The following is a 27,227-nucleotide window of genomic DNA, read 5'->3' on the forward strand; positions in this document are numbered from 1 at the left end:
GAAAACATGACTTGTCAGAGTGCCCTCTATTGAAAATAAAATCTTTTGCCGCGACAGATCGTTTCATCATGCTGACCTTTAACCCTTAAAGGCTCTCCCAAATCCTAGCAGATATGCCAATGAAATCACTTAACATCAAGATAATCAGAACGAGGCAAAATGCAGGGCTAAGCATTTCGACTAATTTGTATACTTCTGTCATAAATCACTCTTGAAAATATAATTTTTTTATAAAGTTCTCTGTATCATTGTTTCATCACAAGTGCATGACCAATCAGTTTTTACGTATATGATCACATGATCACATTTGTTGAAATTTAAATTTCAATTTGAAATTTGTTTTGAGTTTAGCAACTATAAACGTTCGCGATAGAAAAAGACTTTTTTTACAGATTTCACAAATGTTTCAGCTTATCGTTTTGTCTGGTTTTTGCTCACAGAAAGCAAAAAAAAATATAGTTCTCACTAGTACAGAAATTTGCGAGAAATTTGCGAAAAATGGACACTTTCTCGCTTTTTGCGAGAATACATAACTTTCCGAATTTTCTCGCAATAACTTAGCAAGAATTTAATTTTCTCGCAAACAGCTGGCGAGAACTGTGTTTTCTCGCTCCGCATCTGCGAGAAACTGAATTCTCGCAATCAGTCAGCGAGAAATTTGTTTTCTCGCTTTGCATCTGCGAGAAATTGTATTCTTCTGTGTAAGCATTTCACACATATTTCACAATTTCTCGCAGATGCAGAGCGAGAAAACATAGTTCTCGCTGATTGATTGCGAGAATTCAGTTTCTTGCAGATGCATGCGAGAAAGCAAAGTTCTCGCTTACTTCTCGCAATACAGCGAGAAAGTGTCCATTTCTCGCAAATTTCTCGCAAATTTCTGTACTAGTGATAGTTCTCAATCGATCTGCCAATTCGTTAACGTAATATTACAGGAAACACACCCATAGTTGTTTCCACGTTTGGCAATAGCAACGGATCAAAAGACAGCAATGTGGCGAGTTGCATTTTAAGGCTGATTAAACGTTACTAGGCAGGTTGCCTGAGTGAATAATCTGCCACGCGACACGATTAAATCTTCTTTTATTATTTTCCAATGTGCTGTACAGACCTCAACCACATTACGGGGAATCAGGTAGCGTTAACTTGGAAAAGTTACAAAAAGGCACACAATTACTCGATTGTGTAGGTCACTTTGTACGCTAACAGTTATGTAAGCCCGTATCATTCTTTCTGATGGTAAAAAGTCAAGCTTAAAAGCAGACATTAGAAGTCAAAGGCACTCGGCCATACCCCAATTTCTGGAAAGATATATAGTTTAATTGAATTTTTTAAGGCTTACACGCCGGGATTTCAAGTAAAACTTATAAAGTTTGACTCACAACCTTCATATGAGTAGCGTAAAGGTAAACCGATTCGGTACGAAACATAGAGACATATTAATTATTTTTAGCATTTTAAATTTGCAAAAATTGTTTACTCCAAAAGATAATAAAATTATTACAAACTTATGGCGTCATCTGGAAAGTGTAAATTTCTATAATGATTTCTTTGGGGCTCAAAAATCAATTTGCTTAAATTGGTAAAATCGCCCAGAGATTAAATATCAAATATTTGTTCTGTCTGTGGGAACGGCTGGATCCAAAAGTATCATATTGTTTGGGATTTGTATACGATGGAGTGCTCTGTATGGTGTAAAAGATTAAATAGGCTTCCTGGTTAACCAAATGCAACTCAGAAAGCGTTGTACAGTGGAGTGGCCATGTTGTCAGAGTTTTAAAAACGCCACACATTGACTTTCCCTTCCCGCAGCAGTGGCTTGCTTGGGACATCAGAATCGATACTCAACAGTGCCTGCTCTACTCCAAAATTTGACGACCATGTTTTCTCACAATCTTAAGTATTATCTTTCAGTAATTATTGTTGGTCTCATTTTGATATCTTCTTACATGTATTTGGAGCGGAGGACCGACAAGATCATCGCATCATTTCCAAAGCAGAGGTAAGGAATGATCTGGTGTGTGGACTTCGTACTTCTCATTTGCCCTTTGAAACCATACTAGATACACTTTTGCCAAATGGTTTTATCTTTCATCGATTTGATATTAGTAAGTGTGCGGGGTAAATCACATACAGTTTAACCCTGTGATAGAAATACACAAGACAAAGCCTAGTTTTCATAATACTGGGGACATATTTTTGGACAGGGCAACTAGACATTAATAGATAGTAAGACACCAAGTTATTACGGTAGTGCTACAAACAGACAGAGACGAACAAGAGAAAAGACAGACAGGCAGACAGACAGTCCTCTCGCCGGATATTTAATACATTAGTCGCCATCTCCGAGTATTATTTTAGTTATTGTAAGAAATAACATGAAACCATCATTTTAATATCAACACATTCAATTTTGCTATAAAATTGATGTCAACGGAATAATTAAAGTCTGAGCACATCCACATGCTCCTAGGAGACTTTTAAAAATATGTACAACGGAAAAGCCCTAAAAGTAAAACAGTTTCACATTATTATCAGCCTCGAGGTTGGTGCGAAAACTCGAGTCCAAATGACGCCATCACCGACAACACAAGCATAATTGCAATGCGGAGGTTCTAAAAACTCCTAATTGGCTAAAGTAGAAGTGTAGATTTCGGGGAAAATATATGTCATTCTTTTCGGCGGTATTGCAATTCATTTGAATTATCTGTCACAAAATTACATTTTGGACTTCTTCTGATTATACACTTGTACATTGAAGAGGTACGTAGTTTGAGGGTCTATTTGACAAAGTGAGCAAGCATGCGCAAATGAGTCACGGTTGCAAACTATTGAAACAAGATATTTGTAGCAGCTTGACATATACACTTATTGCGACAAAGGATCATTCCACCGTTTGTTACATTAAAGGAATAAAACTGATACGCAGGAGTGGTAGATCGCTTGATATGTCGAAAGCTATAGATTTTCTTAAGCCGAGCTCTAAATGTTTTGTAACAATAGTGATTGTTACTATCGTTCTGTCAACTTCGTACATGTTCCTTCCTTGGAAAAGTGAAACGATGGTTCATATATTTTCCAATCAAAGGTAAGGCCATAAAACTTTCAGTTTAACTACCTTCCCTATTATGTTGTTCTCGTGGCCGTATTTGCAATATTGTAGCAGTAGAATACCTAGGTGAAATGATGTATTCACACTCTCAATCTGAACGACCAAATTCACACGCCAGTCATCGTATATTCGTTCAATTGTATTGCCCTAAGCTTTTCGTAGCAATCTCGCTCACAATTCTATGTTGTGGTTGTGTGTAATGTTTTTGTGATGTCATTTGACGATGAAAAAATCATAATAATTTACAGTTAAACTTTACAAACCATGAAATGTCTCTTCCAAAATATGGCTTCTACATCTAAAACATTTACAAAAGCCTAATTCTTTTGAAGACCTTGATATTTTGAATGACAACTGAATGACAAATGTAAATATTTTTCACTTTTGTTTCATCATTCAATAGTCAACGTGCCTCAAATGTGTAAATAGTGATAATAAAAATGTAAAATGCTTACATGAAAATATTTCACACTGGTAACATACCCTTGATAGTTTTTAAGCAGTCGTCATGTACATGTGTCATTTGTAAAGTTATAAATTCGACAAATAAATGATGGCTTGTGTTTTCAATGTATTAAACATCCCATTTCGTCTGTGTCAATGTTAAAACATTAGATCCTTTCGTTTTCGGGATGTACGACGATGCAAACTTGCTTAAGACACTCATTCCTGTCACGTGGCTTAATTTTATCTTGCAAAGTTGCCAATATAAGTTTGACGTAACAGTCCCCTCCCAAAGTCCTAACAAATCTAAAAATAACTGTTTGAAAGCCATATATTAATCAATTGTCATATTATAGGCCAGTTGTATCTTTCAATTCAAATTCATTTAGTCACAACAAATGTAATCCGAAAAATATATAATAAAGGACAAAGGCTGGCCTCGACTAAGGTCCACAAACAATCAATGCGTGATCAAATACTTCCAGTAATGATTGAAACAACCATAAAAGAAAAACAACCAACTTACAAAAACTTATTTTAATTCAAACTTGGAAAATAAAATGGCGCCATAATGCCGTTAGAGCGTTTGCTTCTCTGTTATTTAGCACAGATAATCAAATTTAGTGTTTTTACGAGTTTGGACCTACTGTTAAATGTAGAATCGATTTGTGTACTTCAGAAAATCATGGCGGAAATATTGTTTTGAACGATTTTTGATACTTTCACAAGATGATATTCAGTTATGCGTTACGTTTTGCGTTATTGTCTCCAATCTTTCATCTCACTGATCTATCAAATAATATAAGTAAAAGACAAAAGCAAAACACTTTATATTTTTACTTGTGACACTAATAGACTATCGACATTAAATATCCATGAATAAGATGTAGTCCATGGAAAACACGGCCAAGGCGATGTTCTAGAGTATTTTTACCACTACGAATTCCTCAGTTATCATTCCCACCTTTCCTATGGTACATGCCACCGATGTGTTCTACCCATTTACAAAGAAGTAGCTCCGAAAATCGAAGACGTTTTATTTATGCAGATTAGGGAGCCTTCAATAATTACAGGGGGTGGGCCGGGGGAATCGGGGAGAGGTCACTTATTACAAAACTGTTAAAGGGGGAGGGTCACTTTTTATAAATTTATCTTAGGGGGGTGGTCATTTTTGGCAGAAGCTGATTTTATAGCCAAACCTTTGATTGTCTGTGTGATATTTCCTGAATAGAAAATCACCTACGAAATACGCTTATTCTTTAAATACGTACACATTATCTACAAGTTTCACAAGCAAAGAAGAGGCAGTGGTATCCTACATTAAACACCTTGACCAGTTAAAAATGATGAAAGACAAGAGAAAAAAACATGTGCAACAGGTTGAAAAGTGTATATCAATTATCAAATGTACATAAAAGAAAATATATTGTTAGTTTTATATTGGAAAAAATTGTGCCTAGTTCTCTCATAGACTACCACGTATAGTGAAACAACATTTCAGTGAAATTCCAAAATCACATTTCTTGCACAATAATGGACTTATAACGATTCTAGTCTAATCAAGAACATATCAATAATCTAGCATACATAAATGCACAGATTTACCTAATTTTGTATTTGAAAAAAAAATTCATAGTTTCATCATATACAGCCATGTATTGTGAATCAACATTTTGGTGAAATTCAAAAATCAAATTTCTTGCACAACCATGGACTGATAACTATTCTTGTCAAATCAATAACAATAAAATCAATAATCAAGCATACATAAATGCACAGATTTACCTAATTTTGTAAATTGTGCCTAGTTCTTTCAGACTACCATGTACAGTGAATCAACATTTCGGTGAAATTCAAAAATCTCATTTCTTGCACACACATTGATTTGTAACCACTGCAGTCTAATCAAGAACGTTAATGTCAATAACCAAGCCTACAAAATGCACAGATTTACCTAATGTTGTATTTGGAAAAAATTGTGCCTTGTTCTCTCAGACTACCATGTACAGTGAATCAACCTTTCGGTGAAATTCAAAAATCTCAATTCTTGCACACACATTGATTTGTAACCACTCCAGTCTAATCAAGAACATTAATATCAATAATCAAGCATACATAAATGCACAGATTTACCTAATTTTGTAAATTGTGCCTAGTTCTTTCAGACTACCATGTACAGTGAATCAACATTTCGGTGAAATTCAAAAATCTCATTTCTTGCACACACATTGATTTGTAACCACTCCAGTCTAATCAAGAACGTTAATATCAATAATCAAGCCTACAAAAATGCACAGATTTACCTATTTTTTGTATTTGAAAAAAATATTCATAGTTTCATCATAGACTGCCACGCATAGTAAATCTACATTTCGGTGAAATTCAAAAATCAATTTTTTAAACAACCATGGACTTGTAACTACTCTAGTCTAATCAAGAACATTAATATCTTTAATCGAGTGTACATTAATGCACAGATTTACCTAGTTATTCATAACTACCGTGTGTGGTGAACCAACATTTAAGATGAAATTCTAAAATTAATTTCTTGTACACAAATGCACGTGTTACTTCCTACTTGAACAAAGTACATTTAAATATATTACCAAACATATATAATATACAGAATATAGCATGTTTTGGGGGGGATTGCCAATACTTTGCCTGATAGACTCCATGTATTATGATTTGATATGTTTGGATGAAGCAACACTATTTGGGCCACATTTTGCTTACTTATTGTTGCACAAAATATGGTGACCCTCCCTCAAATGTATGAAATACCATATCTCTTCAAGAATGCTTGCGGGACAATTTTCGGGTACTGTCCCTCCAAAAACACCAGCCCTCCCCTCCGTAATTTGCCCCTAACTTACATAACAATTAAACCAATTGTTATGTACATTGGCTGGTACTGTTTCAGTTATTCCTGGGGAGAATACTGCAGTTGTTGGGGGAGGGTCAAGTTTAAGAATGTCGTACAAGGGAGAGGGTCACATTTTAGACAGGAGAAACGGGGAGGGTCACAAGTGTGCCCGCAATTCCCCCGGCCTCCCTGTAATTGCTGAAAGCTCCCTTCCACCCATGGTCGACTGGCATCTGTGACATACAGTGACTTGCGGCTAAGCGCTTGATTAGTGTTACGCTGCTGGGACGGACTTGGCTGAGCTGGGAACACGCACCATGGGTGGAAAGAATAACCAATCATTGGGCATCAGATATTTTGGTTGGCAGGCACTTGCACAATCCTGAATATGTGAGCCCCTCCTTCTTTCACAACAGGCGGTCCTGTTCTATGCTTAGCTATGCAACTCACCCACCAGTTACTGCACATGAGCTGACCGTGATATGACCATGGACGCATGTGATTATATTCCTCGGGGCACCCTGAGTGACGCCATGGCTTTGAAGCTTGTGAATTTGAGCTATCCGTAGGAGTGAAAAAACTGAACGTCACCAAAAGGAAAATAGCAGATAAAATTAACAAAATTTCAGAAATGAACAAATTCAAAGATTACGCACATTATCCAGTTTATTTTAGACATCACCATAATGTTACAACAACTGTAATGAACACTGTATTAACAAAGTCTTTTTTGTGTGTTTTTGATGTTTGTTGATGTGATTGATTATTTGTCTGTTCAGGGATGCATATATCTGTGCAAGGAGGAAAATCTTCCGTGCGCTTATGAGGCTACAAGGAGAATGTTGAACCATAGGTGATCCTAGGTACGCGTACCACAATGTCCGTATCACTTTCGTACAGATAGATCAAGATTTCAAATTACCTGACACGCAGAAAATGTTTTGTCTTCTATCATATGATGACAAAGGCAAATTCAAAATGAGTTAAATTAACTTTTGATAACTATCATATTATTCGAGCTATTGTCCGCCATGTTTGTTTTTGCAATTCCCGATTACCTCCAACTGTTTGTGCAGGGGCAACGAAAACTTCCTTGGGATACCCTGACAACGACATCACACGATAATCGAACAGCATCCGAGTCGCTCGGGGCCGCTTAAGGGCGCCTCCAGGATGATAATCAAAAGCATTCCGGCCTATGTTTTCTTTGTATTACATTTTTGTTTACACACTGGATCACGCGTTATAAAATCATAGTCGGGGCGCCAGGCAAGTGGAAACTGTATGAATTGCGATACAAATCAACAGTAAATATCAGGCATCATGGTGAATTTCCTTTCCTTAATACCATGTCACACATTCCTACACAATATTACACTATGAAAATGATTCAAAGGCTTGAATCGGAGATATGTATTTTTTGTGAGAAACGTCCTTAATCATGGCTATACATTTGTCTACTGGCTGTAAATTTATTATTGAGAAAACAATTGACCAAAGGGCTTGCCAAAAATGTCCGCCCGGAAATTGTCCTGAGTGGTCAGGACTTTTAAGTAACATACTTGTGCAACCTGTATCCACAAAACCTACGATGATCTCTAAAGCACAAGCATTTTTGTCGGAGTAAGCGATTTGTACCATGGGCTGCATTAATTGTGTGTGCTGCGCAATGCATTATATTACCATGCCCTGTCAATCGCATTTTAATTGGTCGAGCAGAACCACGTGACTGACCACAATACACAGTAATGGTTTGTTTAGATGCCCGTGAATATGAATAATATCGTTAACATAATAACTTTACAGCTAAAATTTGTACAAACATCATAATCAATCACAAAATAAAACGGAGCACTTGTGGGCCAAGTTTAGACACTTTTTTCAAAAAAATCTCGGGATTTGCAAAACTTTTGCAGCGCGCGCACTACTCACTAACAAGTTCTGGGGCTCCCTTGTCGTTCGCATGGGATTTTTTGGTAAATTTTGAGGGTTTTGGGAGGTTCGTTGATAATATAATGGATATAACAGACTCAGCGCTGACAATTAACGTTTATTTATGGGCGCGGACGAGAGGAAAGCCAAAATTAACGGGCGATGCTTAGTTAATTGTTGGCTTTCCTCTCGCCCTTACCTATAAATATACGTTAATGATCAGCGCGTCGTCCGTTATTCAAACACCTACTGCCTGGTCATGAGGGCTTTAGCGCCCGTCTATTACCGGCCGTGGGCCGTGTGTTACCAGATTAACACATCGCTATTCCCCGAGGCCGTAGGCCGAGGGGTATAGCGATGTGTTTCTGGTAACACACGGCCACGAGGGGTAATAGATGAGCGCTATAGCCCGAATAAAGACCAGGCTATAGGTGTTTTATAACACACCACATGCTCATGTTGTATTGTTATATAGTTTTTTAATGTGTTTTGATATTTTGCACCGCAACAATCCATTGTGACAAGTTTACTGGGCGATGTACAGCGGTTTCAGTTGTACGTGGTACCACTTTCTTTCAAAAAATATTCTAAGCATACCTAGCGACATCCTTAGTTGCACTTTAATCTTTTCCGTCGATGAGCTGTTCAAGTTCCTACGCTGTTGGAATGTTGGAAAATGTTGGAAAATCTGTTTTAGAGAATGTGTCGTCACCTATCCCGGACGCACATCACGTTCTAGTCACCCGCCATTGTTGGAAAGCGGCAGACGATACTACGGTCACATGACCGGGCACTTTTCCGAATTTGGTCAGAACTATTTCCCTAGAGAAACAGCTTTTCAAAAATACCTCTGACGTCACTTTTGTCGATCTGGTGGGGACTAGACGTATCTATTTTCTCGTCACGTGAAGTATTCTGGCCAATCGCGACACGGAATGAGCATGTTGCGTGTTATAATTCTATATTATATTACCATGTCCTGTCCGTCGCATTTCAGTTGGTTGAGCTGAACCATGTGACCGACCACAAATACGCAATAATGGTTTGTTTATTTGCCGGTGAATATGAATAATATCGTAACATGATCACTTTTCAGCTAAAACGTAAATTGTAATTTGTACAAAGATCATTATCAATCACAAAATAAAACGGAACACTTGTGGGCCGATTTTAGACACTTTTTTGGAAAAAATATCCGGATTTGCAAAATTTCGCGCGAGCACTGACTCACTGACAAAATCTTGGGTCCCGTTGTCGTTTGCGCGGGACATTTTCGTAAATTTTGATGGTGTTTTTGAGTTCGTTGATAATATATTATGGAAATAACAGACTCTTCGCTGACCATTAATATTTATTTATGGCGCGGGCGAGAGGAAAGCCAAAATTAACGGGCGAAGCTTAGTTAATTGTTGGCTTTCCTCTCGCCACGCGTTGACCGTTGTTTCCATAATATTTGTAAGTCTGCTAAACAAAGCTCTGTAAATATTTAGCGAACCATTTAATACTTGTCTATCAACAAATTTTCTCGTGTAGATAATGTTATAATGGACGGATGTTGTTCAGTGAAAACAAATGCCGTATTATCGCCTGCACTATGGCCACAGCAGAGGCGCCTTTGCCGAGCATATTTATCAGACTTTTTCCTCAGCCTTGTGGAATCAGATGTGACAATTAAAATGCTAAAGACAAATCATACTGCAATCTGTTCGGTTTAACTTATATAAATATGAAAAATACATTACATCGTATATTTATTTGGACATCAGTCGTTCTCGCTATGTGACTTTGACCAACAGACAGAGTATTTTTCAACGATAGCAAGGTCGTTGTCCTTGAACTATAGTGACAAGAAGTGATAATAGAAGTAAGGAAATCATATCAGATTCTGTACGTTTATTTCTAAATTAGAGCTTGCAGAGCTGAAGTGGTCAACTTTGCACATTCACTATCTCCGCATTGACTCAGACATTGCTGTGTACAAAAATTGATACTTTTGAAGTGTTATCAAAGTAACAAAACCAGTGCAGTTATTCCGCTTTGACAAGGGTATCTTTCCCAAACATTCAATATGACTCATGAAATGACCGGATCCAGAAAAGCCTTACAATTTGTAGTATTAAACATATACTTCGAAAGCGGAATAGAAGTGGAAGAGAGGGAATTAAGCTACTTGTTGGCGATTGATCGAAGAATCTGTGTTATGCAAGTCCACACAGCTGATAACACACACACACACACCCCTCCCCACGCAAACACGATTTGTCAATTGAATACATGTACATATCCCTACCTACCCGGCCCTTCAAAGGATTCAAAAACTATTATGTCTGTCCCGGTAACAGCTTGCGTTATGCCAGAGCTTGTCCACTTACAAGGGAAAGTCAAATAAAAATTACTGACTGAATGCGGATTTATCAAGTAAACCATTACCCTGCCAAAAGGTAAGGCCTGAGCGGGCCTTGGTAAATTTCTTAGACGTAATCCAGATTCATAATAATCTTTACGGCCGCGATTTTGTGGGCCGAGGTTGTAAGACTGAGGTCTGCAAACCCGTATTAGATACGTAGGGGTTTTCTCATAGGCAGAGGAGAATGATAAATAAATGTATTCTAAACAGTGTTGGGGAGAAAAATGCATGCCTTATCGTAAATTTATCGGTTTGTTCAAAATTAAAAAAAGCATTGCCATATCCCGTTGCTGATTGTTATACATAATGACGTTATTTATTGACGTGCGGAACTCGCAAAGCAACGAACGGTACGTGTGAACCAAGAATGATGAGGAAACCAATGTAACAGAAGAACAACAGCATGGTTTAAATTATTGCAAAAGATATTGAACGAGCGGCGAAAATATAAGGTCAAAAATAGTTCTAATGAAAGAAATATGCCCTTAGGTGAAGTTTGTAACCATTTCGCAATAAAATCGCCGTGTATTTGAAGTTTAGGGAAGGGTGGCAGTTTTGCTTATGTAGCATCGCGTATTTGCACTCGATTCGATTATATTCTTCCAGTCGACTTTCTCATTTTTCAAAAAAAAAGAGATCACCAGTGCATGACGGAATTCGTCAAATATTTACCTACTTGGGGAATTTGTATCCAAAAATCTACAACGATTTCTAAAACGCAAAGTTAACATTGTGTTATAATAAGCAATTGGTACCATGTGCTGTATTTATGGAATTTCCTATGCAATATGACAATTTAACTTATATCTAGATAATGTTTACAGTTCTGCTAAACTGTGGCTCTATAAATGTACAGTGAACCTACTGGAATACTAATAAAACGATTTTTTTAGTTTATTCTGCACAACTCATAAAAAAATTCCCAGCGATGGACGGATTATGTCGCGTTTTATCTTCTCGACTATGGTGTCAGTTGTGGCAAAATGTTTTATCACGTTTATCAGACTTTTATCTTTTAATGGCGAATGTTTCCGGCTTAAATGAAAAGAAGGAGGAGAGATGTGTAATAGAGGGGATGGTGCTATAAAATTACTGGCGATAAGTCGAAGGATACATATTATTCGTTTACCAAAAGATTATAACCGTTCGCCAGATGACAGGAAAGCACATGGTACATGTATCCTGATATGAGGCAAATCAATCCCATGTTGGTCTACAAAACATTTTTATATGGCTCTCAACCCACAATACATATTGTATATAATACAAGTGCAATGAGAGTGTGTGCGCCCTCTTTTTTTGAAATAGAAAGGACGTAATTGGTTAGGCTGATGCTAATTTTTATCATCCAATGTCCTGCTGTAGAAGAAGTTTGTGTTGCCATAGAAATAGGTGGAATTCGGGTCAACAATGGTGTCGAAAAAGCTGAGGGCATTAGAGATATATTCGACACTGACAGAATATTGGATTGATACAAATAATCTTGAAGACGACCTGTAGATGTTTATCTAAAAATGACATGCAGTCGCAAGTTAAATGATAGGAAACCAGTATTTATTTTCCTATTCAAATGTCGTTTCAAGTTGTTGACAGTGTTACAGACCTGTTTGTGGAAACAGCGACACTCGTCAAATATCTTTATATGACTAGGAGGCTAGATAAGACCTAAAAGCAAAGCGTTTTTGTTGTTTTATTATTGTTGTCTTTCATCTTCGGTCTTGACTATTAAGGCTGTTGACAAAAGAATACCGTGTAGTCATGTTCACGATCGTATCGAGCTGTGTCGGCATTTTTTATGTATTCGCGTGTAAAATTGACAGAGCAATGAATACACTGGGAAAATGTCAATGTGTACGAGTCAATATGTACGCATGCTACAGTTCTAAACATAAGGTCTGAACATAAGGTCTCGAGCTCGGTGAGTGCCAGAGTTACCATGCCAGGTAAATATCCCTGTTTGCTTTTCAACCGGGTCTTGTAAACATTAAAATCTACGTTTTGTAAAAGACCCAGAATGAGAAACAAGACCTACAATTTTGGGTCTAAAATACAATTTCTATACTCCAATACAAGACATTGCTTGGGATTCAGAGGGCCAATTTTAAAGACTTCGTGAACATGACTCCACGGTAGTCTTTTGTCAAGTATTTGTGAACGTTTTAAGTTGATGAATACGACTCCACTTTCATTCATTCAGGATAATACTTTTAGTGTCCATTGACTTCTGATTGACTTTGCATTGACGACGTGCCAGACGCTCATATCATTCACTGTGACACGTAAATTGTAGCTCAAATGATAACCTCAATAGCGTTTATGATTGGATAATTTTCTTATGTTTATGTCGTATCTATTCTATGGTTCAAGCCGCGCCTTAAAGATATTGTTAAAAACCCCGTACTTCGATAGGACGAAACAAAAATATTCGAATCTCAGGATCAGTTCGAAAGGGGCTTGCGAAATTCATGGCGATTATTTCGATTTGCAGTGCTCTTCTACTTTAATATAGAAATAAAGGGCGATGCCTTCACCATTAACGTTTATTTGTTAGCGTGGGCGAGAAGAAAGCCAAAATTAACGGGCTCGGATTGCCGAGCCCGTTGATTTTGGCTTTCCTCTCGCCCGCGCCCATAAATAAACGTTAATGGTCAGGGCAGAGTCTGTTATTTCCATTTATATTATCAACAAACCCAAGAAAACCGTCAAAATTTACGACAATTTCCCATGCGAACGACAACAGGGCCCCAGAACTTGTATTATACGAACGTTGTATTTACTGAACAGTGACGTGTTGCGCTGCATCCGATCCGAGCTCAGTGCAATACGCGACACACTGCAGCTGTCACGCGTGATGTAAACATTTTCAGGTCCGGAGATTTTTTGGAAAAATAGTGTCTAAACTTTGCACACAAGTGCTCCATTTTATTTTGTGATTGATTATGATCTTTGTACAAATCACAATTTACGTTTAAGGTGATGGTTTGTTTACATGCCCGTGAATATGAATATTAACAACTCGCAGTATCGTAAACATAGTTACTTTACAGCTTAAGGTTCCAAGACAAGAAATTGACCTTTTTAAGCTAACAATTCTCTTGTGGTTAATAAGCTCAGACCCCGTAAATTATATATTTTTGGAAAGCCTAGACATTGGGAAACATTTTGGTTACCAAAGTTTTACCATTGTCCACATAACTATCACGTGATAGGTAATTTGCATAACCTTTCAAAAATCGGTTTTCCCTTTTGTTTTGTTTCAATGCTTCGAGATATGTACATGAGTGCAAGCTGTTCTGAGAATCCTCCAAAGTGTGTCTCAGAATGTATTAAACCCTTCTTCTTCAACAAATATTATGCCAGAAAAACTTTCAGAGCAGTGAATTTAACCCAAGTTGATTTCTTTTAAATTGTGCTAAAAAAACTAAGCAAGATACAAAAAATCTGAGACGCACTTTGGAAGAGCGTTGTGAAAGCTTGCATTCCAGCATATTTGAGGAAGATATTTTGAAGGATTGAGACACAACATAGGAAAACCCGATTTTTGAAAGGTTATGCAAAATATCTGTCACGTGATAGTTGTGTAAACAATGGTTACACTGTGGTTACCAAAACATTTCCCTATATCCAGGCTTTCAGAATGTGTATAATTTACAGGGGTTCTGAGCTTAATAACCACTAGAGAATTGTTAGATTACAATGGTCAATTTCTTGTCGTGGGGGCTTAAAGCTGTAAGGTTACTATGTTTACGATAATGCGAGTTGTTGATATTCACATTCACGGGCATGTAAACAAAGCTACAATTTTTTGTTATTCCAGGGTAGCTTGAGAATTATCAAACAAAGCCATAGCATATCAAACAACTTCTCTTAATTACTGAAACCTTGCTTCAAAATGTTACGCCACCAGTGTATAGGAACTGGCTTATTACGAATTTATTGTAATTACTGCTTATTTTCATGCGTAATTTGTAGCTCCAATCATTCCAGTATACCAATGAGAGAGAGAGAGAGAGAGAGAGAGAGAGAGAGAGAGAGAGAGAGAGAGAGAGAGAGAGAGAGAGAGAGATTTCATATTGACACCTTTTATGTTACAGTCCGAAGTGCATTTGTAAAATTTGTGCGTCAAATCAGGTTTAGGATCCTTTGCATTATTTATGAATATTACTGGAAATACCCTGTCCACTATGAAACCTCTTTCCAGTTTGTTTAGGTTATCATCTAGACCACTATGCAATAGTTTGCTATTCAAAAGTATTGCCTTGAGAGGCACCTGCATCCCCCGCGGAAACATGTCTTCTCAGAGTGCCCTCAATTGAAAATAAAATATTTTGCTACAGATTATTTCATCATGCTGACCTTTAACCTTTAAAGGCTCTTCCCAATCCTACATGTAGCCACAAGCTACTGAAATCACTAAATATTGAAATAATCACATCAAGACCAAATGTAGAGCTTAGAATTTCGACTAATTTGTATACTTCTGTCATAAATTACTCTTGAAAATATAAAATTTCTTTTTTATCAATTTCTCTGTATCATTGTGTTCATCACGAGTGCATTGTCAATCACCATTTACGTATACTATATGATCACATGATCACATTTGTTGAATTTAATTTGCAATTTAAAATTTGTTTTGATTCGAGCAACTATAAACTTTCGCGATAGACATATATCATAAATGTCAGAAGGCATTTTAAAAGATTATATATTTTCGCTATATGTGTCAAGAAAAAACTATTGCCATACCAAACGTATTAAAGATTTCACAATAACCTTTCAGCTTGTCTTTTTGTTTGGTTTGGCTCACAGTAAGTAAATGAATAATATAGTTCTCAATCGATCTGCCAATTCGTTAACGTAATGTTACAGGTAACACTCATATTTATTTCCAATTTTGGCAATAGCAACAGATCAAGTGATAGCAATGTGGCGAGTGGCATTTTAAGACTGATTAAACGTTACTAGGCAGGTAGCCTAAGTCAATAACCTGCCACTCGACACGATTATATCTTCTTTTATTTTTTTCCAATGTGCTGTACAGACCTGCACCGCATTACGGGAAATCAGGTAGCGTCAATCGAGAAAAGTAACAACCGGATGTGAACTGAATGTGCTCACATGTCTTACAACAGGTCCATTAATAACAGATGCGGCGCGAAACATACAATCTGATTTTATTTTGCATTTTAAATTTGCAAATATTGTTCACCAGAAACCCCAAAAGACAATTAAATTATTACAAAACTGTGGCGTCATCTGAGACGACAAGCGGATATTGAATTAATTTTTGAAAGTGCATGTCAAATTATTGATTTCTTTGGGGCTCAAAAATCAATTTACTTTGGTAAAATCGCCCAGAAATTAATTATCAAATATTTGTTCTTTCTGTGGAAACCGCTTTATTGGAAAGTATCATATTGTTTGGGATTTGTCAGCAACGCAGTTTCGTAAATCAGTTACGATGGAGTGCCACGTATTGTGTGAAAGATTAGTTAGGCGTCCTGGTTAAACAAATGTAACTTTGAAAGCATTGTACCGTGGAGTGGCCATGTTGTCTGTGTTTTAAAAACGCTACACATTGACTTCCCCTTTTCGAAGTCGCTTGATTGGTACATCAGAATCGATACCCAACAGTACCAGCTCTACTCCAAAATTTGACGACCATGCTTTTCCACAATCCTAAGTATTATCTTTTATTTATTATTGTTGGTCTCATTTCGATATCTTCTTACATGTTTTTGGAGCGGAGAACCGACAAGATCGTCTCATCATTTCCAAAGCAGAGGTAAGGAGTAATCTGGTGCAATGTATGGACTTCGTGCTTCTCATTTGCCCTTTAAAACGATATTAGATACACTTTTGCCAAATGGTTTTATCTGTTGTCCATTTGATATCAGTCAGTGCACAGGGTAAACCACATACAGTTAACCCTGTAATAATCATATACGAACGAGACCAAGCTTGGTTTTTCACAATACTAGGGCCAGATTTATGAACAGGACAGCAAGAGTAGACACTAATAGACAGTAAGACACCAAATTAGTGGTACAAACAGACAGAGACGAACAAGCGAAAAGACCAAAGGGGCAGACAAACAGTCCTCTCTCCGGATATTTAATTCACTTGTCCCCGACTCCGAGTATTATTTTAGTTGGTTTTAGAAAGAACATGAAACCGTCTTTGCAATATCAACATCTTCAATTTTGCACGTTAGAAATACACAAGACAAAGCCTAGTTTTCATAATACTGGGGACATATTTTTTGACAGAGCAACTAGACGTTAACAGATAGTAAGACACCAAGATATTGCACAAACAGACAGAGACTAACAATAGAAAAGACAGACAGGCAGAGAGACAGTCCTCTCGCCGAATATTTAATACATTAGTCGCCATATCCGAGTATTATTTTGATTATTGTAAGAAAGAACATGAAACCATCATTTTAATATCAACACATTCAATTTTGCTGTAAGATTGATGGACACCCTTTTTAATTTTGCTCCATAAAGCACAGACAAATATAGTCAGACTGGAAACGCGGCATGCCTTTTGTTCCATGGTCGTCTCGGTAGACTATTGGCTTTTCATATTAAAATGAGCTTCAAAGGTGTTAAACTTTTTGGAGGCTTTGTTTGTGGTTGATAATTGCACGAGATTATGCGAAAAATACGACAAGATGGCAGCGTACTGCCCAGTCGCGTAGCAACCATAGTTACTTTGTGAGCTCTCAGGCCAGAAACACTGCTTCACGCCAATCAAAACATAACACGCCAGCAGTTTCATAAACATGTCCTTCCTTGACGCACGTGTAAAAGACGGTATGACTGACCATAAACCATTGAGTAAAACCAGACAATATCGATAACAGACTTTCAAATTTGGTTCGAACACACTCATTATATATTCATAAAAATATGAGGGGAATTTTTAAAACGGTAAAACTCACTTTCCTGAAGCTCAAAACACTCCCGTTTTCGCCAGCACGTCAATTCCGCTCAGTACCACACGACAACAACAACACAAACTTTGCCGAACATACTTTTGCTTAACAATAAGCGAAAATCCGAAAATTACAGAAGGATGCATGGTCGGCACTCTTCGGAAAAGAGAGGCGAGAGCAACCTGAGGCGAGGCGAATATGGATGAGTTACGTAACCGCTTCACAACTTAAACAATACCCGTTGCGACTCTGTCTATGTTTCTCTGTGCATAAAGTCACCAATGGCCCTTGCAACCGATTCAAGGTCGGTAAAGCTGTCACAAGGAATTGGATTACACAAAACCATCAACTCACGGAGTGCTACATTGCGAATTTGACCTGAAGTTCAAATATCGTTGAGAATGTGGCATCTAGTTATCTTGGAAATCTCTTTAAACCGATTGATTGATCCATGTTTTGACAAACTGATTTCTTCTGGTATACCATTCTTGGAAATAATTAGATTTTACTACATAAATAGTTTTCTGTAACAATTTTTATTCAAAGCATCATCGGTACATAGAAAGGAAACGAAATATTCTTCACAATATGTCACTGATGACTTTCTGAAGTGACGTCATAGTAAATATACGAATTATTTTTGCCCTTCAATATCTAAAGCCGCATTTCTGAATGGCACACTAGCAGCAATCTGAACCCATTCACATTTGACGTCATCAAACGGTATCCAAATGAAACTTAATGTAAGTTTGCTGTCACGTAAAACTTAAATCTAATGTTTTTGAAAGTCTTCATATTTTGAAATGTACAGAGTATTGTTCTCTTTGTCTTTGGAGCGGTCCAACATTCGCCTAACATGCCAATTAAATAAATATGTTTGTCACTTTAATCCATGTTAAAGACACAGTTTCTGTTAAACCTTTCATGATGGAGCATTAATGTACCGTAGGTTTGAATAGTATGTTTGGATTGTTCATGCAAGCGTTCGTGCCTCTTTATGATGTAATACCTGAAGGGTTTTCTTTCAAATACAAATCCATACATCCAGTAAATGTATCTTTTGCGTTAACGGTGCTCAGAAGTGAGATTGCCGACACAATTTCTCAAAGGGAACAAGCGCTTGACTTAGTAAAATGAGCCTTCCTACATACAATTGTAAATTCTTTTTACAAAAGAGAAGATGAAACACCGCAACATGTATTATACGAGTGTCAACATGTTAAATATTTTGGGAAGTCTTACCAATGTTATGGGGACACAAATTGAGCTTACGAAAAGGCCTGAAGCTTGGCAATTCATTTTAGGAGATCCAAAGCTGTCATGTATCGTTAATTTTCTACTTCTTCTTGGCAAGAGGTACATCTATTCCGTGATTCACTACCGAAAAACCTCAACTATGGTTACCATCATCTGTAAATATGCACAAACTGACTGGCCATGAGGGTAACAGTTCGTACGTCAGTTGACCAAGGGCTGAGAGTCACCCTAAAACGGTCTATTTTACGAGGCCATAGGCCGAGGGAAGCAGTTTTGGGGACTCTCGGGCCCGAGGGAAGACAATCAGCCAGTCAATATGGCCAGTCAATATGGCCAGTCAATATCTGCATTGTAACACTCCGCATCGAATGTTTTCTTTGAAATATCAAAAGAGACATCTGTTACCAACATTCGCGGTCGGAGACGACATGGCCGAGCATTTTTACATGTATGCTGCAATGTACGCATGATCGCGCTTTAAAATTTAACCAATAAATGCAACAGTTGTTCCAATTTGTTAACCGGTTAACAGTGTTGAAAACTGTTATCTAGTAATTGGCCATTAGGGTGTGCCAGCCCGAAAGAATTTGATATCACCGTTAGGAAGAGGTGTGACACCGTAATAATTATACGATTTACACCAAAGGAGCAACAAGAAAAGCGTCTATGTAAATCATCAATTCGGTGAGTGACAGTCGTTGTTTCAAATTTTAGTCGATTTCTGTATATTACCCCTTCACTGAACTTGGCACTGATCATCATGTTGTTTGCTTGAGTGTTTGTCGACAAGTAATAGACAGAAAATAATGCTAGCTTGTGGCATTCAATAGCAACTCTATTAAAGCATACTGTTCACGAAAAAATAATGATTACAGTGTAAACTGTACCACGGTGAGAAGTGAACGAGTCCACATACACTTTAATTGTGTTGATAAATGTAGCAGCCTTTGAAGGCCTGTATCGGGCGCCAAATTGTCTTGCCAGGAAATTTACTTACAAGATTACAATTTCAATGGAAAACAAACGGCTGTGACACCTCAATAATCCTCTTACAGACTAAAACAAACTTAATCCCTGGGATCGAGTCCCCTACCTTCAATGAAACATTTAATAGAACACTTTGTCAACTGTTGCTTACAATATCCAAGCATTCCGACAGTAAGTACAGTACGTTGTGAGGTATGTAAATCCTATATGATTCAGTCACTCTGTTACAAAAGTAGTTTATCTTACGCAGGGGTCAATGCACCAGGTTTCATTGGCACCAGTAGATTGTTAAGTAAAAACAAAAGATTTCAATTATAAGTTGATTTGCATACAAACTGGACACACAATATTTGCAGCAAATGCACAAAGACGGTGAATACGATTTACGACGATGTTTATGAAGTCTGGACTAAAACAAGTATATGTTTTAAGCATATTAGGAGTAACAAGTCATCGTTGATGACACAGTCCCCACTTGTTAATGGGTAGTTTAATTACAAGTCCTCAGAAAGGATAGAGTCCTCTTCATTAATTAGGTCTGTGATTAAAAATACTGCGATACAGATGGGGCTCAATGGCCTAGAATGAGTTCCATGGTGGTGAAAACATGAAACTTATGTTGGCCGCCATCCGAATTACAAAAGGTCGTTAAAATGAGTCAATTAGTAATTAATTGACAGGATGTTGCCGAACATTTTTGCATCCTATCATAACACTGACAGATTGTCACCGTTACCGTATTTCATAAAGTTTGATGCAGTGCTTCTGGACATTCGCCCTAAAAACAACAATTCATTATGTAAATACATATTAGCAATTTTTAAACGATACCGCCAAGTGTCATTGAATTGTATGTACAACACTATGATATCAACATCTGTACCACGTTTCATCAAATTTGATGCAGTATTTGTGAATATATCACTCTAATTAGGAAAATTCATTACATATGCAGTAACAAATTAATTATGACATTGATAAATGTCTTTATTCACTGTTCAAGCAAAGTGAGCTTAACATCTGTACCAAGTTTCATGAAATTTGATACAGTATTTCTTGACATATCAGCCTTATTACGAAAATTCAATGATTGACATGATACTGCTACAGGTCGTGAAATAAATTGATCTGCATATATATGACATAGATCAATACGATGGTTTCAATCGGGTTCGAACTCACAACGTACGGTATCCGATCACCTAGCGGAGAAAGCTACAGACAAAACCACTGGGCTAAATCCCCAATCTCAAAAAAGATTGGTTCAATAACCGAGCTAAAGTTGTTACAATTCTGACTGCGACTACTCGCTGTAGAGTTCGTGAAGCATTCACGCTCGCACACACACTATCATACATCGTACACAAACTTTATCAAAGCGAAGCAATGAATACATCGCTTTACTGGGCGGAAGACAGCCTCGGGGACAATTCTGTCCACCAGCAGAGCTATCAACCTAGGTTAGAGAATGTTCTTGTACCAACTTTGAATGATATTGGTGGAAATATGTGAATCATGGCTCCGTACATGAAAAAATCGTACCAAAATAGCCATCAGGCAGCCATATTGCATCGAATTGTGAAACCAATTGACATGCATATTTATGACAAAGGTCAATGTCCTTGTACCAACTTTGAATAACTTCGGTTGATACATGTCTGAGTTATGGCACAGGACAAGAAAAAATCGTAACATAATGGCCGCCACTCAGCCAATGTACTTGGTCTTACCGTAAAAAAACAACGTGCATATGTATGACATAGATCAATGTCCTTGTACCAACTTTGAATAAAATCAGTTGAGACGTGCCTGAGTTAAGGCTCTTGACATGAAAAAAAATTGTAACAAAATGGCCGCCAGGTGGTCATATTGGATCGTATCGTGAAACAAATTGACGTGCATATGTATGACGTACATGTGTGAGTTATGGTTACCGACAAGAACAAATAGTAACAAAATTGCCAATAGGTGGCCATATTGGATCATATCGTGAAACAAATTGACGTGCATATGTATGACTTAGGTTAATGTCGTTAAAGGTCAATTTCGCGTCGTTCCAGTCACAGTCTTTGAACTTGTCACCGTACATGATTTGCACACAGCTGGGTGGATTTTAAACACTAGCTGCTCATTTTGAAACATATCGAACATATACACTGCTCTGTTAAATAGCTGAACACACGTCGACCACAACGCCTTTACAGGTTTTTGAAGAAAGGATGCGGTTCTGTGTTGAAGACTGGAATACCATGCCATATACATAAACTGAATAGCTTTAAGTACACCTTTAGATTAACGTGTTCAAGGGGTGTCCAAACCTGGAAATAACGAAACAATACGATGTCCAGGGTGAATTTATTCTAACAAAACAATAAAATGCCTTGAGTAACATAAAGCTTTAATTCTTAAAATGGAATGATGGACTACTTTGTCTTGATTGTCGTCAAATAACACACTTTTAACAAACTTTTTACGATCTCGAAGAACAAAGACCAGAAAAATGGTACATTCTGGCACGTTTTAGGGATTGGCTTAATGTTTTACCAAAGTTCAGCCTTGCTTCTCGACGAACTCAACAGTCCCATATTCCATACAATAAAGAGATGGCGCAACTTCCATTTTTGATGCATGATGGGATACGGAAACAGGCTAAACTTAACGCAAAGTGTTCAGGAATAGAACGCCATGTTGCACACTAATGTCAAAAATTAATGTTACCCCAAAAAAACAACACCAATTACATAAGTGATACATTATTATACACACGTCAATGCAAAATGTTGATACGATGGGCACCTCAAATATTGGCGTATTTTCTTGTGATTAATTACATGTTTTTCTTTTTCAAATGAAGGGAAAAATCAACGAACCGAATAAGAGATGAAGTAGCGAAGTTATACCCCTGGTTGATAAAGACAAACTCTCTTCCGAACTACTTCACCAGGCAAACCAGGCAGTATGGCAAACCGCGACAGCCGGATGAGGCTTACAGCTACAAAAATTGCACCATCGCATTTGTTCACAATCAGAAGTCGGGCGGGACAACAACAAAAACCTGTCTCTCGAATTCGATGGAGGAAGTCGGTGAGATGGTTCCTAGGCTGATTGCAAATCCGAATGCCGGGCAGATATTTGGCAGCTTTCTAAATGGCAGTGATAAATACAAGCGAACAAGCTACGCGGGGGATTCCGCTTTCAGCGCCTGTGATTTCGTTGATAGACCCTGCGCTTACTTTACGGTGATAAGGGACCCTTTAGAACGTGCCATTTCTTCGTACAACATGTGCCTGGGCTCAAAGCAACCGCAATGTGTTATGCGAGATATCAGTCAAATGAGCCTGAACGATTGGGCGATACACCAAGGGAGCTTTTTCTTTCGCCAACTCTTGGCAAATCCAGAATTTTTCACAGACAAGTACACCGGCCTTCTAGACAAGTTACGCGGCCCGGATGATCCACCAACTGAACGCATTCCCCCGTGGTGGCGAAACAAACTAATTTTGGATCACTTTATGGACGATAACCAAAAGGAAATGGTTTTGGAATTTGTCCTGGCCAATCTGGAGTCGTGGTTTGCTGTCATTGGTTTAACAGAGGAATTCGACACAAGCTTTTGTCTCTTTGATAGAGTTTTCAAATTACCGTTTTACACACTCTGTGCTGGAAGAAAAAGAACGAACGAAATTACAGTCACAACAGAGATGACCAGAATGCTAATGTGACAAAAGAGGAAATCGTCAAATCACTGAAGACGAACATCTCATCCGATCCGGAAGCTTTGAGGGCGCTGCATTATGATATTCAAATCTATAAGAAAGCTGAAAGTATTTTCATCAAGCAGAAATTAGCATATAATGAAACATGATTTGAAAGAAACAAATCGGAACGTTTGAGGGATGTTTTCTCATTCCATTCTGTTACTTATTCCTACTTTCACTTACGTCAATGATGTCACCACCGTGATGTCACTTCTCTGAACACTACCAGATTCGATGACTTCCATTCAAATACATATCCTCCCAAATTCGGGATAAAGGAAACCACAGAATCAGCCTATTCTTCTTCTTATCTCGACATTTTCGCGAAATTTACTCCAATTGTCACCTTTCTAGAAAGCTATTGTGGAACAGGGATGATTTCAATTTCACTATTATTAATTTCCCACACCCTAAGAGCCATATTCAGCTCTCATCAGCTTAACATTTGTATAAGCTTATTTCCCAATTTATCGCATAGGCAAGAGGCCTGCAATACCCGACTTTTTTTCAATGTTAGAGTCACAGCTTTATTTCTCTTTCGAACTTTTCAATCAAAGTTACTCTAGAAAACGGACTGTTTCCACATTTTATCGCTTTTGGGCAGGTATCAGGGACTGGTGATTAAGTATAACGTGATAGCAGACGGTAACACAGATGTAGCTATGCATGAGGGCATGAAAATTCTGAACGTGATTTTAGGATTGATAAATGGCGGATATCATATGTTGGGCAAACTGCACTCGCCAGTTTTGAAACATCTGATAATACATCTTTGTTGTTGTTTGCCAAAACTCAATGCATCTTTCTTCCGTGAAGCTGACTTTGTATGTAAGCTGAGTGGAGTGTTTGTTGTTTGTGATGCGCTTGTTCGTAGTTTTTATCGGCTATTAGTATGTAAATCTGATTTTTGACATATGTGGACGTTCGCGGATGTTCGTAAACGTGATTATTGTGGCATTGGAAAACAAAATTCTGACCAAAGCATTTCATTTTTACGCTTTTACTTGCTTTTCGTTGTTCTTTATAGTGTTGCAGATGACGTACGTTCAGGACAAGCATATCACAAGGCATTCTTGGAAGAGGGAAGTCAGAACATTATTTTTGCCTTTGCGTGTTCTTATATATGAGCATGCGCACGTCTCCACAAGATCTTGTCAATTATTTAATGGCTCTCGACAACAGAAGAGAATTTCTTTCACTCTAGGTGACTTTTTTAACTTTGTGAATTGCCTTTGAGAACTTGCCTGCGACGCCATCTGTCGTTCAGTTCAAGCGTTAACATAAGTTTGAATATGACTGAAATGTTGAGACTATTGAGAATTGAATATCTTCTCATTCGCACACAGAGCCACTCTTACTCAATGGACTTGGGAGATGGAGGTGGCGCTATATAGCCCAAGCCATTATTTCAATGAATATACCAGGGGCTTCCATAAATTCTGCAGACCATTTTTTTCTATGGCACTGATATCAAAGTAAATGTTTGCGCCATTGACGTAACTACCACCTCGGGAAGCTACTACTGTTAACGTTTTCCTGACGAGGAAAGGTGGGTATGCCGCAAAATCATTGCATTCTTCATATTTTGTCAAACCATGGCGGCAGTAGGTGTCTTTCCTCAAGGCTGTTCCTATATTGAGAGCAATATCTCCTGAGAGCTGGCCTAATACACACACAACACGATGGCAGACGCTAAAACAGTGTTCACTCTATTGTTTTCTAAGTACATGGTATAGATTACGTCTAGCCCCCCCAAAAAAACAAAAACAAAAACGCGAACCCTCTTAAGAACATCTTCAGACTTGTTTTTCCTCGTGGCACTATTACTTTGGAACTCTGATGTTGGCATTAGTTATATTCGTGAATAATATAGTTCAAACTGTCAGAGCATGAAGCGACCTGGCATTTTTAATATAGACATATTTTCCATATCATATCATCACTTTCATTTGTCAATACCAGTGAATTTTGTGACGTCATATTATTACTGATAATGTATTGGATTATCCAGCGGTGTGGCCCCACCTAATCTCTACATCTAGTAAAAGCCACTTTCATTGCCAAAACTATAACATAATTGCAATAATGTAACCTCTTCCGGCCAAGAATGGAACAAGACGAACTTCGAACGACATACTATACTCGACTTTGCGTTTACGTCGTGCAAACTTTCGTTTCGTCTATTATAGGCCGGGGTGTAGGTTATTGCCTAAGTATAATGTACATCTACCACTTTCACACCTTTCTATCATAATCTTCAACTAGTAAGTTGAAAATTGAACGATATCATCTATTATCTCTGATATTATCCTCTAAAAACCAAGCCATACACCCCGCCCTTCATGTCAATTTTATATTTGCCTTTAAGAGACGAAATGGTACAATGATTTTATTCGATGATATTTAAGTATGATTTCGAGATTATACTGTTCTAAAGGAAAAGGCTGTTTGAAAAAGAATAATATCGGAATAATATCGCGAACATTATTTAATATGTGCCGTAGATTCTAATTATAAATCGGGCAGCTGAGGATGTTCATTGTCCTCGTTTTTTCATAATATGTAAATTGGTCATGTTCAAGCCGCCTTTGCCCACATCTCCTGTCATAGTTTTCCTCGCGATTTTATCTTTCCCTTCTCAAAGTAAATAACACAGCATTCTGTGAATGTCTTGGATGATGTTCTAAGGCATAGTGGAGTTATTGAGAAAGTAACAAAACTGTGAAATACCCAATATTTTGATGATTTGTCAAACAAAGATAATTTCCTACTTTTCCAAGGATTGAGCATTGTTTGCATATTTGCTACAGATTTACTTAAGTTCTTTCCCTCATCTTCTTCCTTATTGTATGAAAAGTACATTCCTACGATTTTTATGGGAGATGTTGGTCATTTCACCCTGAACAGATCATCTTTCCTGTCCTTCGACTTTCCGAGCCATTTTGGCTTCGGTTTTGTCAAAGTTAACTTTTCAACTTGAACAATGCTCAAAACTATTTGAGACAAGAAAAGTTCGTTATCATACTCGGTATATGTCATGTCGTCTGCAAATGCAGACTCTTTTATCTCTATGTCCATAATGGACATACCAGAGATATTCGCATTTGAACTAATAGCTAGAAGTAAAGTTTCCAGCACCAGAATAAATAAATAAATAACTATAAATAACCTGCACTGAAACCATTATTGATAATCACATTAACGTTGTTATCTTTGTTCATCTTTGAGTGGGACATACATTGTTTGATACAAAAAAGGGGTAATTCTTGTTTCGAATTCTTTAGATTTTAAGAACAATCACTTCATGTTACAATCTATATTTCGGTGCTTTATCATGCTCACAACGTTAACGACTCCGTCAGTGCGTTGAATCGTAAAGAAAACAAGAAAAAGTCACATCATTTCTGGAATGTATTACGTGACACTGTTTTGTTTACTGTCTGATTGTCGCGGACGATGATGACGTTTTGCTTCAAAAGCAAACGAAAATGTCATAACTATGTCATTAAAAAAGATAT

The 27,227-nt window shown here is 37.6% G+C and overlaps 1 protein-coding gene across 2 annotated transcripts; it reads left to right on the top strand.

Moving 5' to 3' along the window:
• The first annotated feature begins 1,767 nt into the window (after window positions 1-1,767).
• LOC139135245 (uncharacterized) lies at window positions 1,768-24,500 on the top strand. 2 transcript variants are annotated; one of them, XM_070702539.1, is made up of 2 exons: window positions 1,768-2,002; window positions 22,806-24,500. In XM_070702539.1, the coding sequence occupies exons 1-2, from the start codon at window positions 1,881-1,883 to the stop codon at window positions 23,671-23,673; spliced, it is 990 nt and encodes a 329-aa protein (XP_070558640.1). In that variant the 5' UTR covers window positions 1,768-1,880; the 3' UTR covers window positions 23,674-24,500. The 2 variants fall into 2 exon arrangements, with proteins under 2 accessions (XP_070558640.1, XP_070558648.1); XM_070702547.1 differs by lacking the exon at window positions 1,768-2,002 and adding an exon at window positions 16,379-16,549.
• Window positions 24,501-27,227: the final 2,727 nt, after the last annotated feature.

This window comes from Ptychodera flava, chromosome 1, assembly GCF_041260155.1.
Source record: "Ptychodera flava strain L36383 chromosome 1, AS_Pfla_20210202, whole genome shotgun sequence".
In the NCBI taxonomy this organism is placed as follows: domain Eukaryota; kingdom Metazoa; phylum Hemichordata; class Enteropneusta; family Ptychoderidae; genus Ptychodera; species Ptychodera flava.

Bases quoted from the DNA above. Each gene is read 5' to 3' on its own strand.
- LOC139135245 (XM_070702539.1), top strand. From the start codon at position 1,881: ATGTTTTCTCACAATCTTAAGTATTATCTTTCAGTAATTATTGTTGGT. The intron at 2,003-22,805 runs GTAAGGAATGAT...TTTCAAATGAAG, and splicing joins GCATCATTTCCAAAGCAGAG to GGAAAAATCAACGAACCGAA.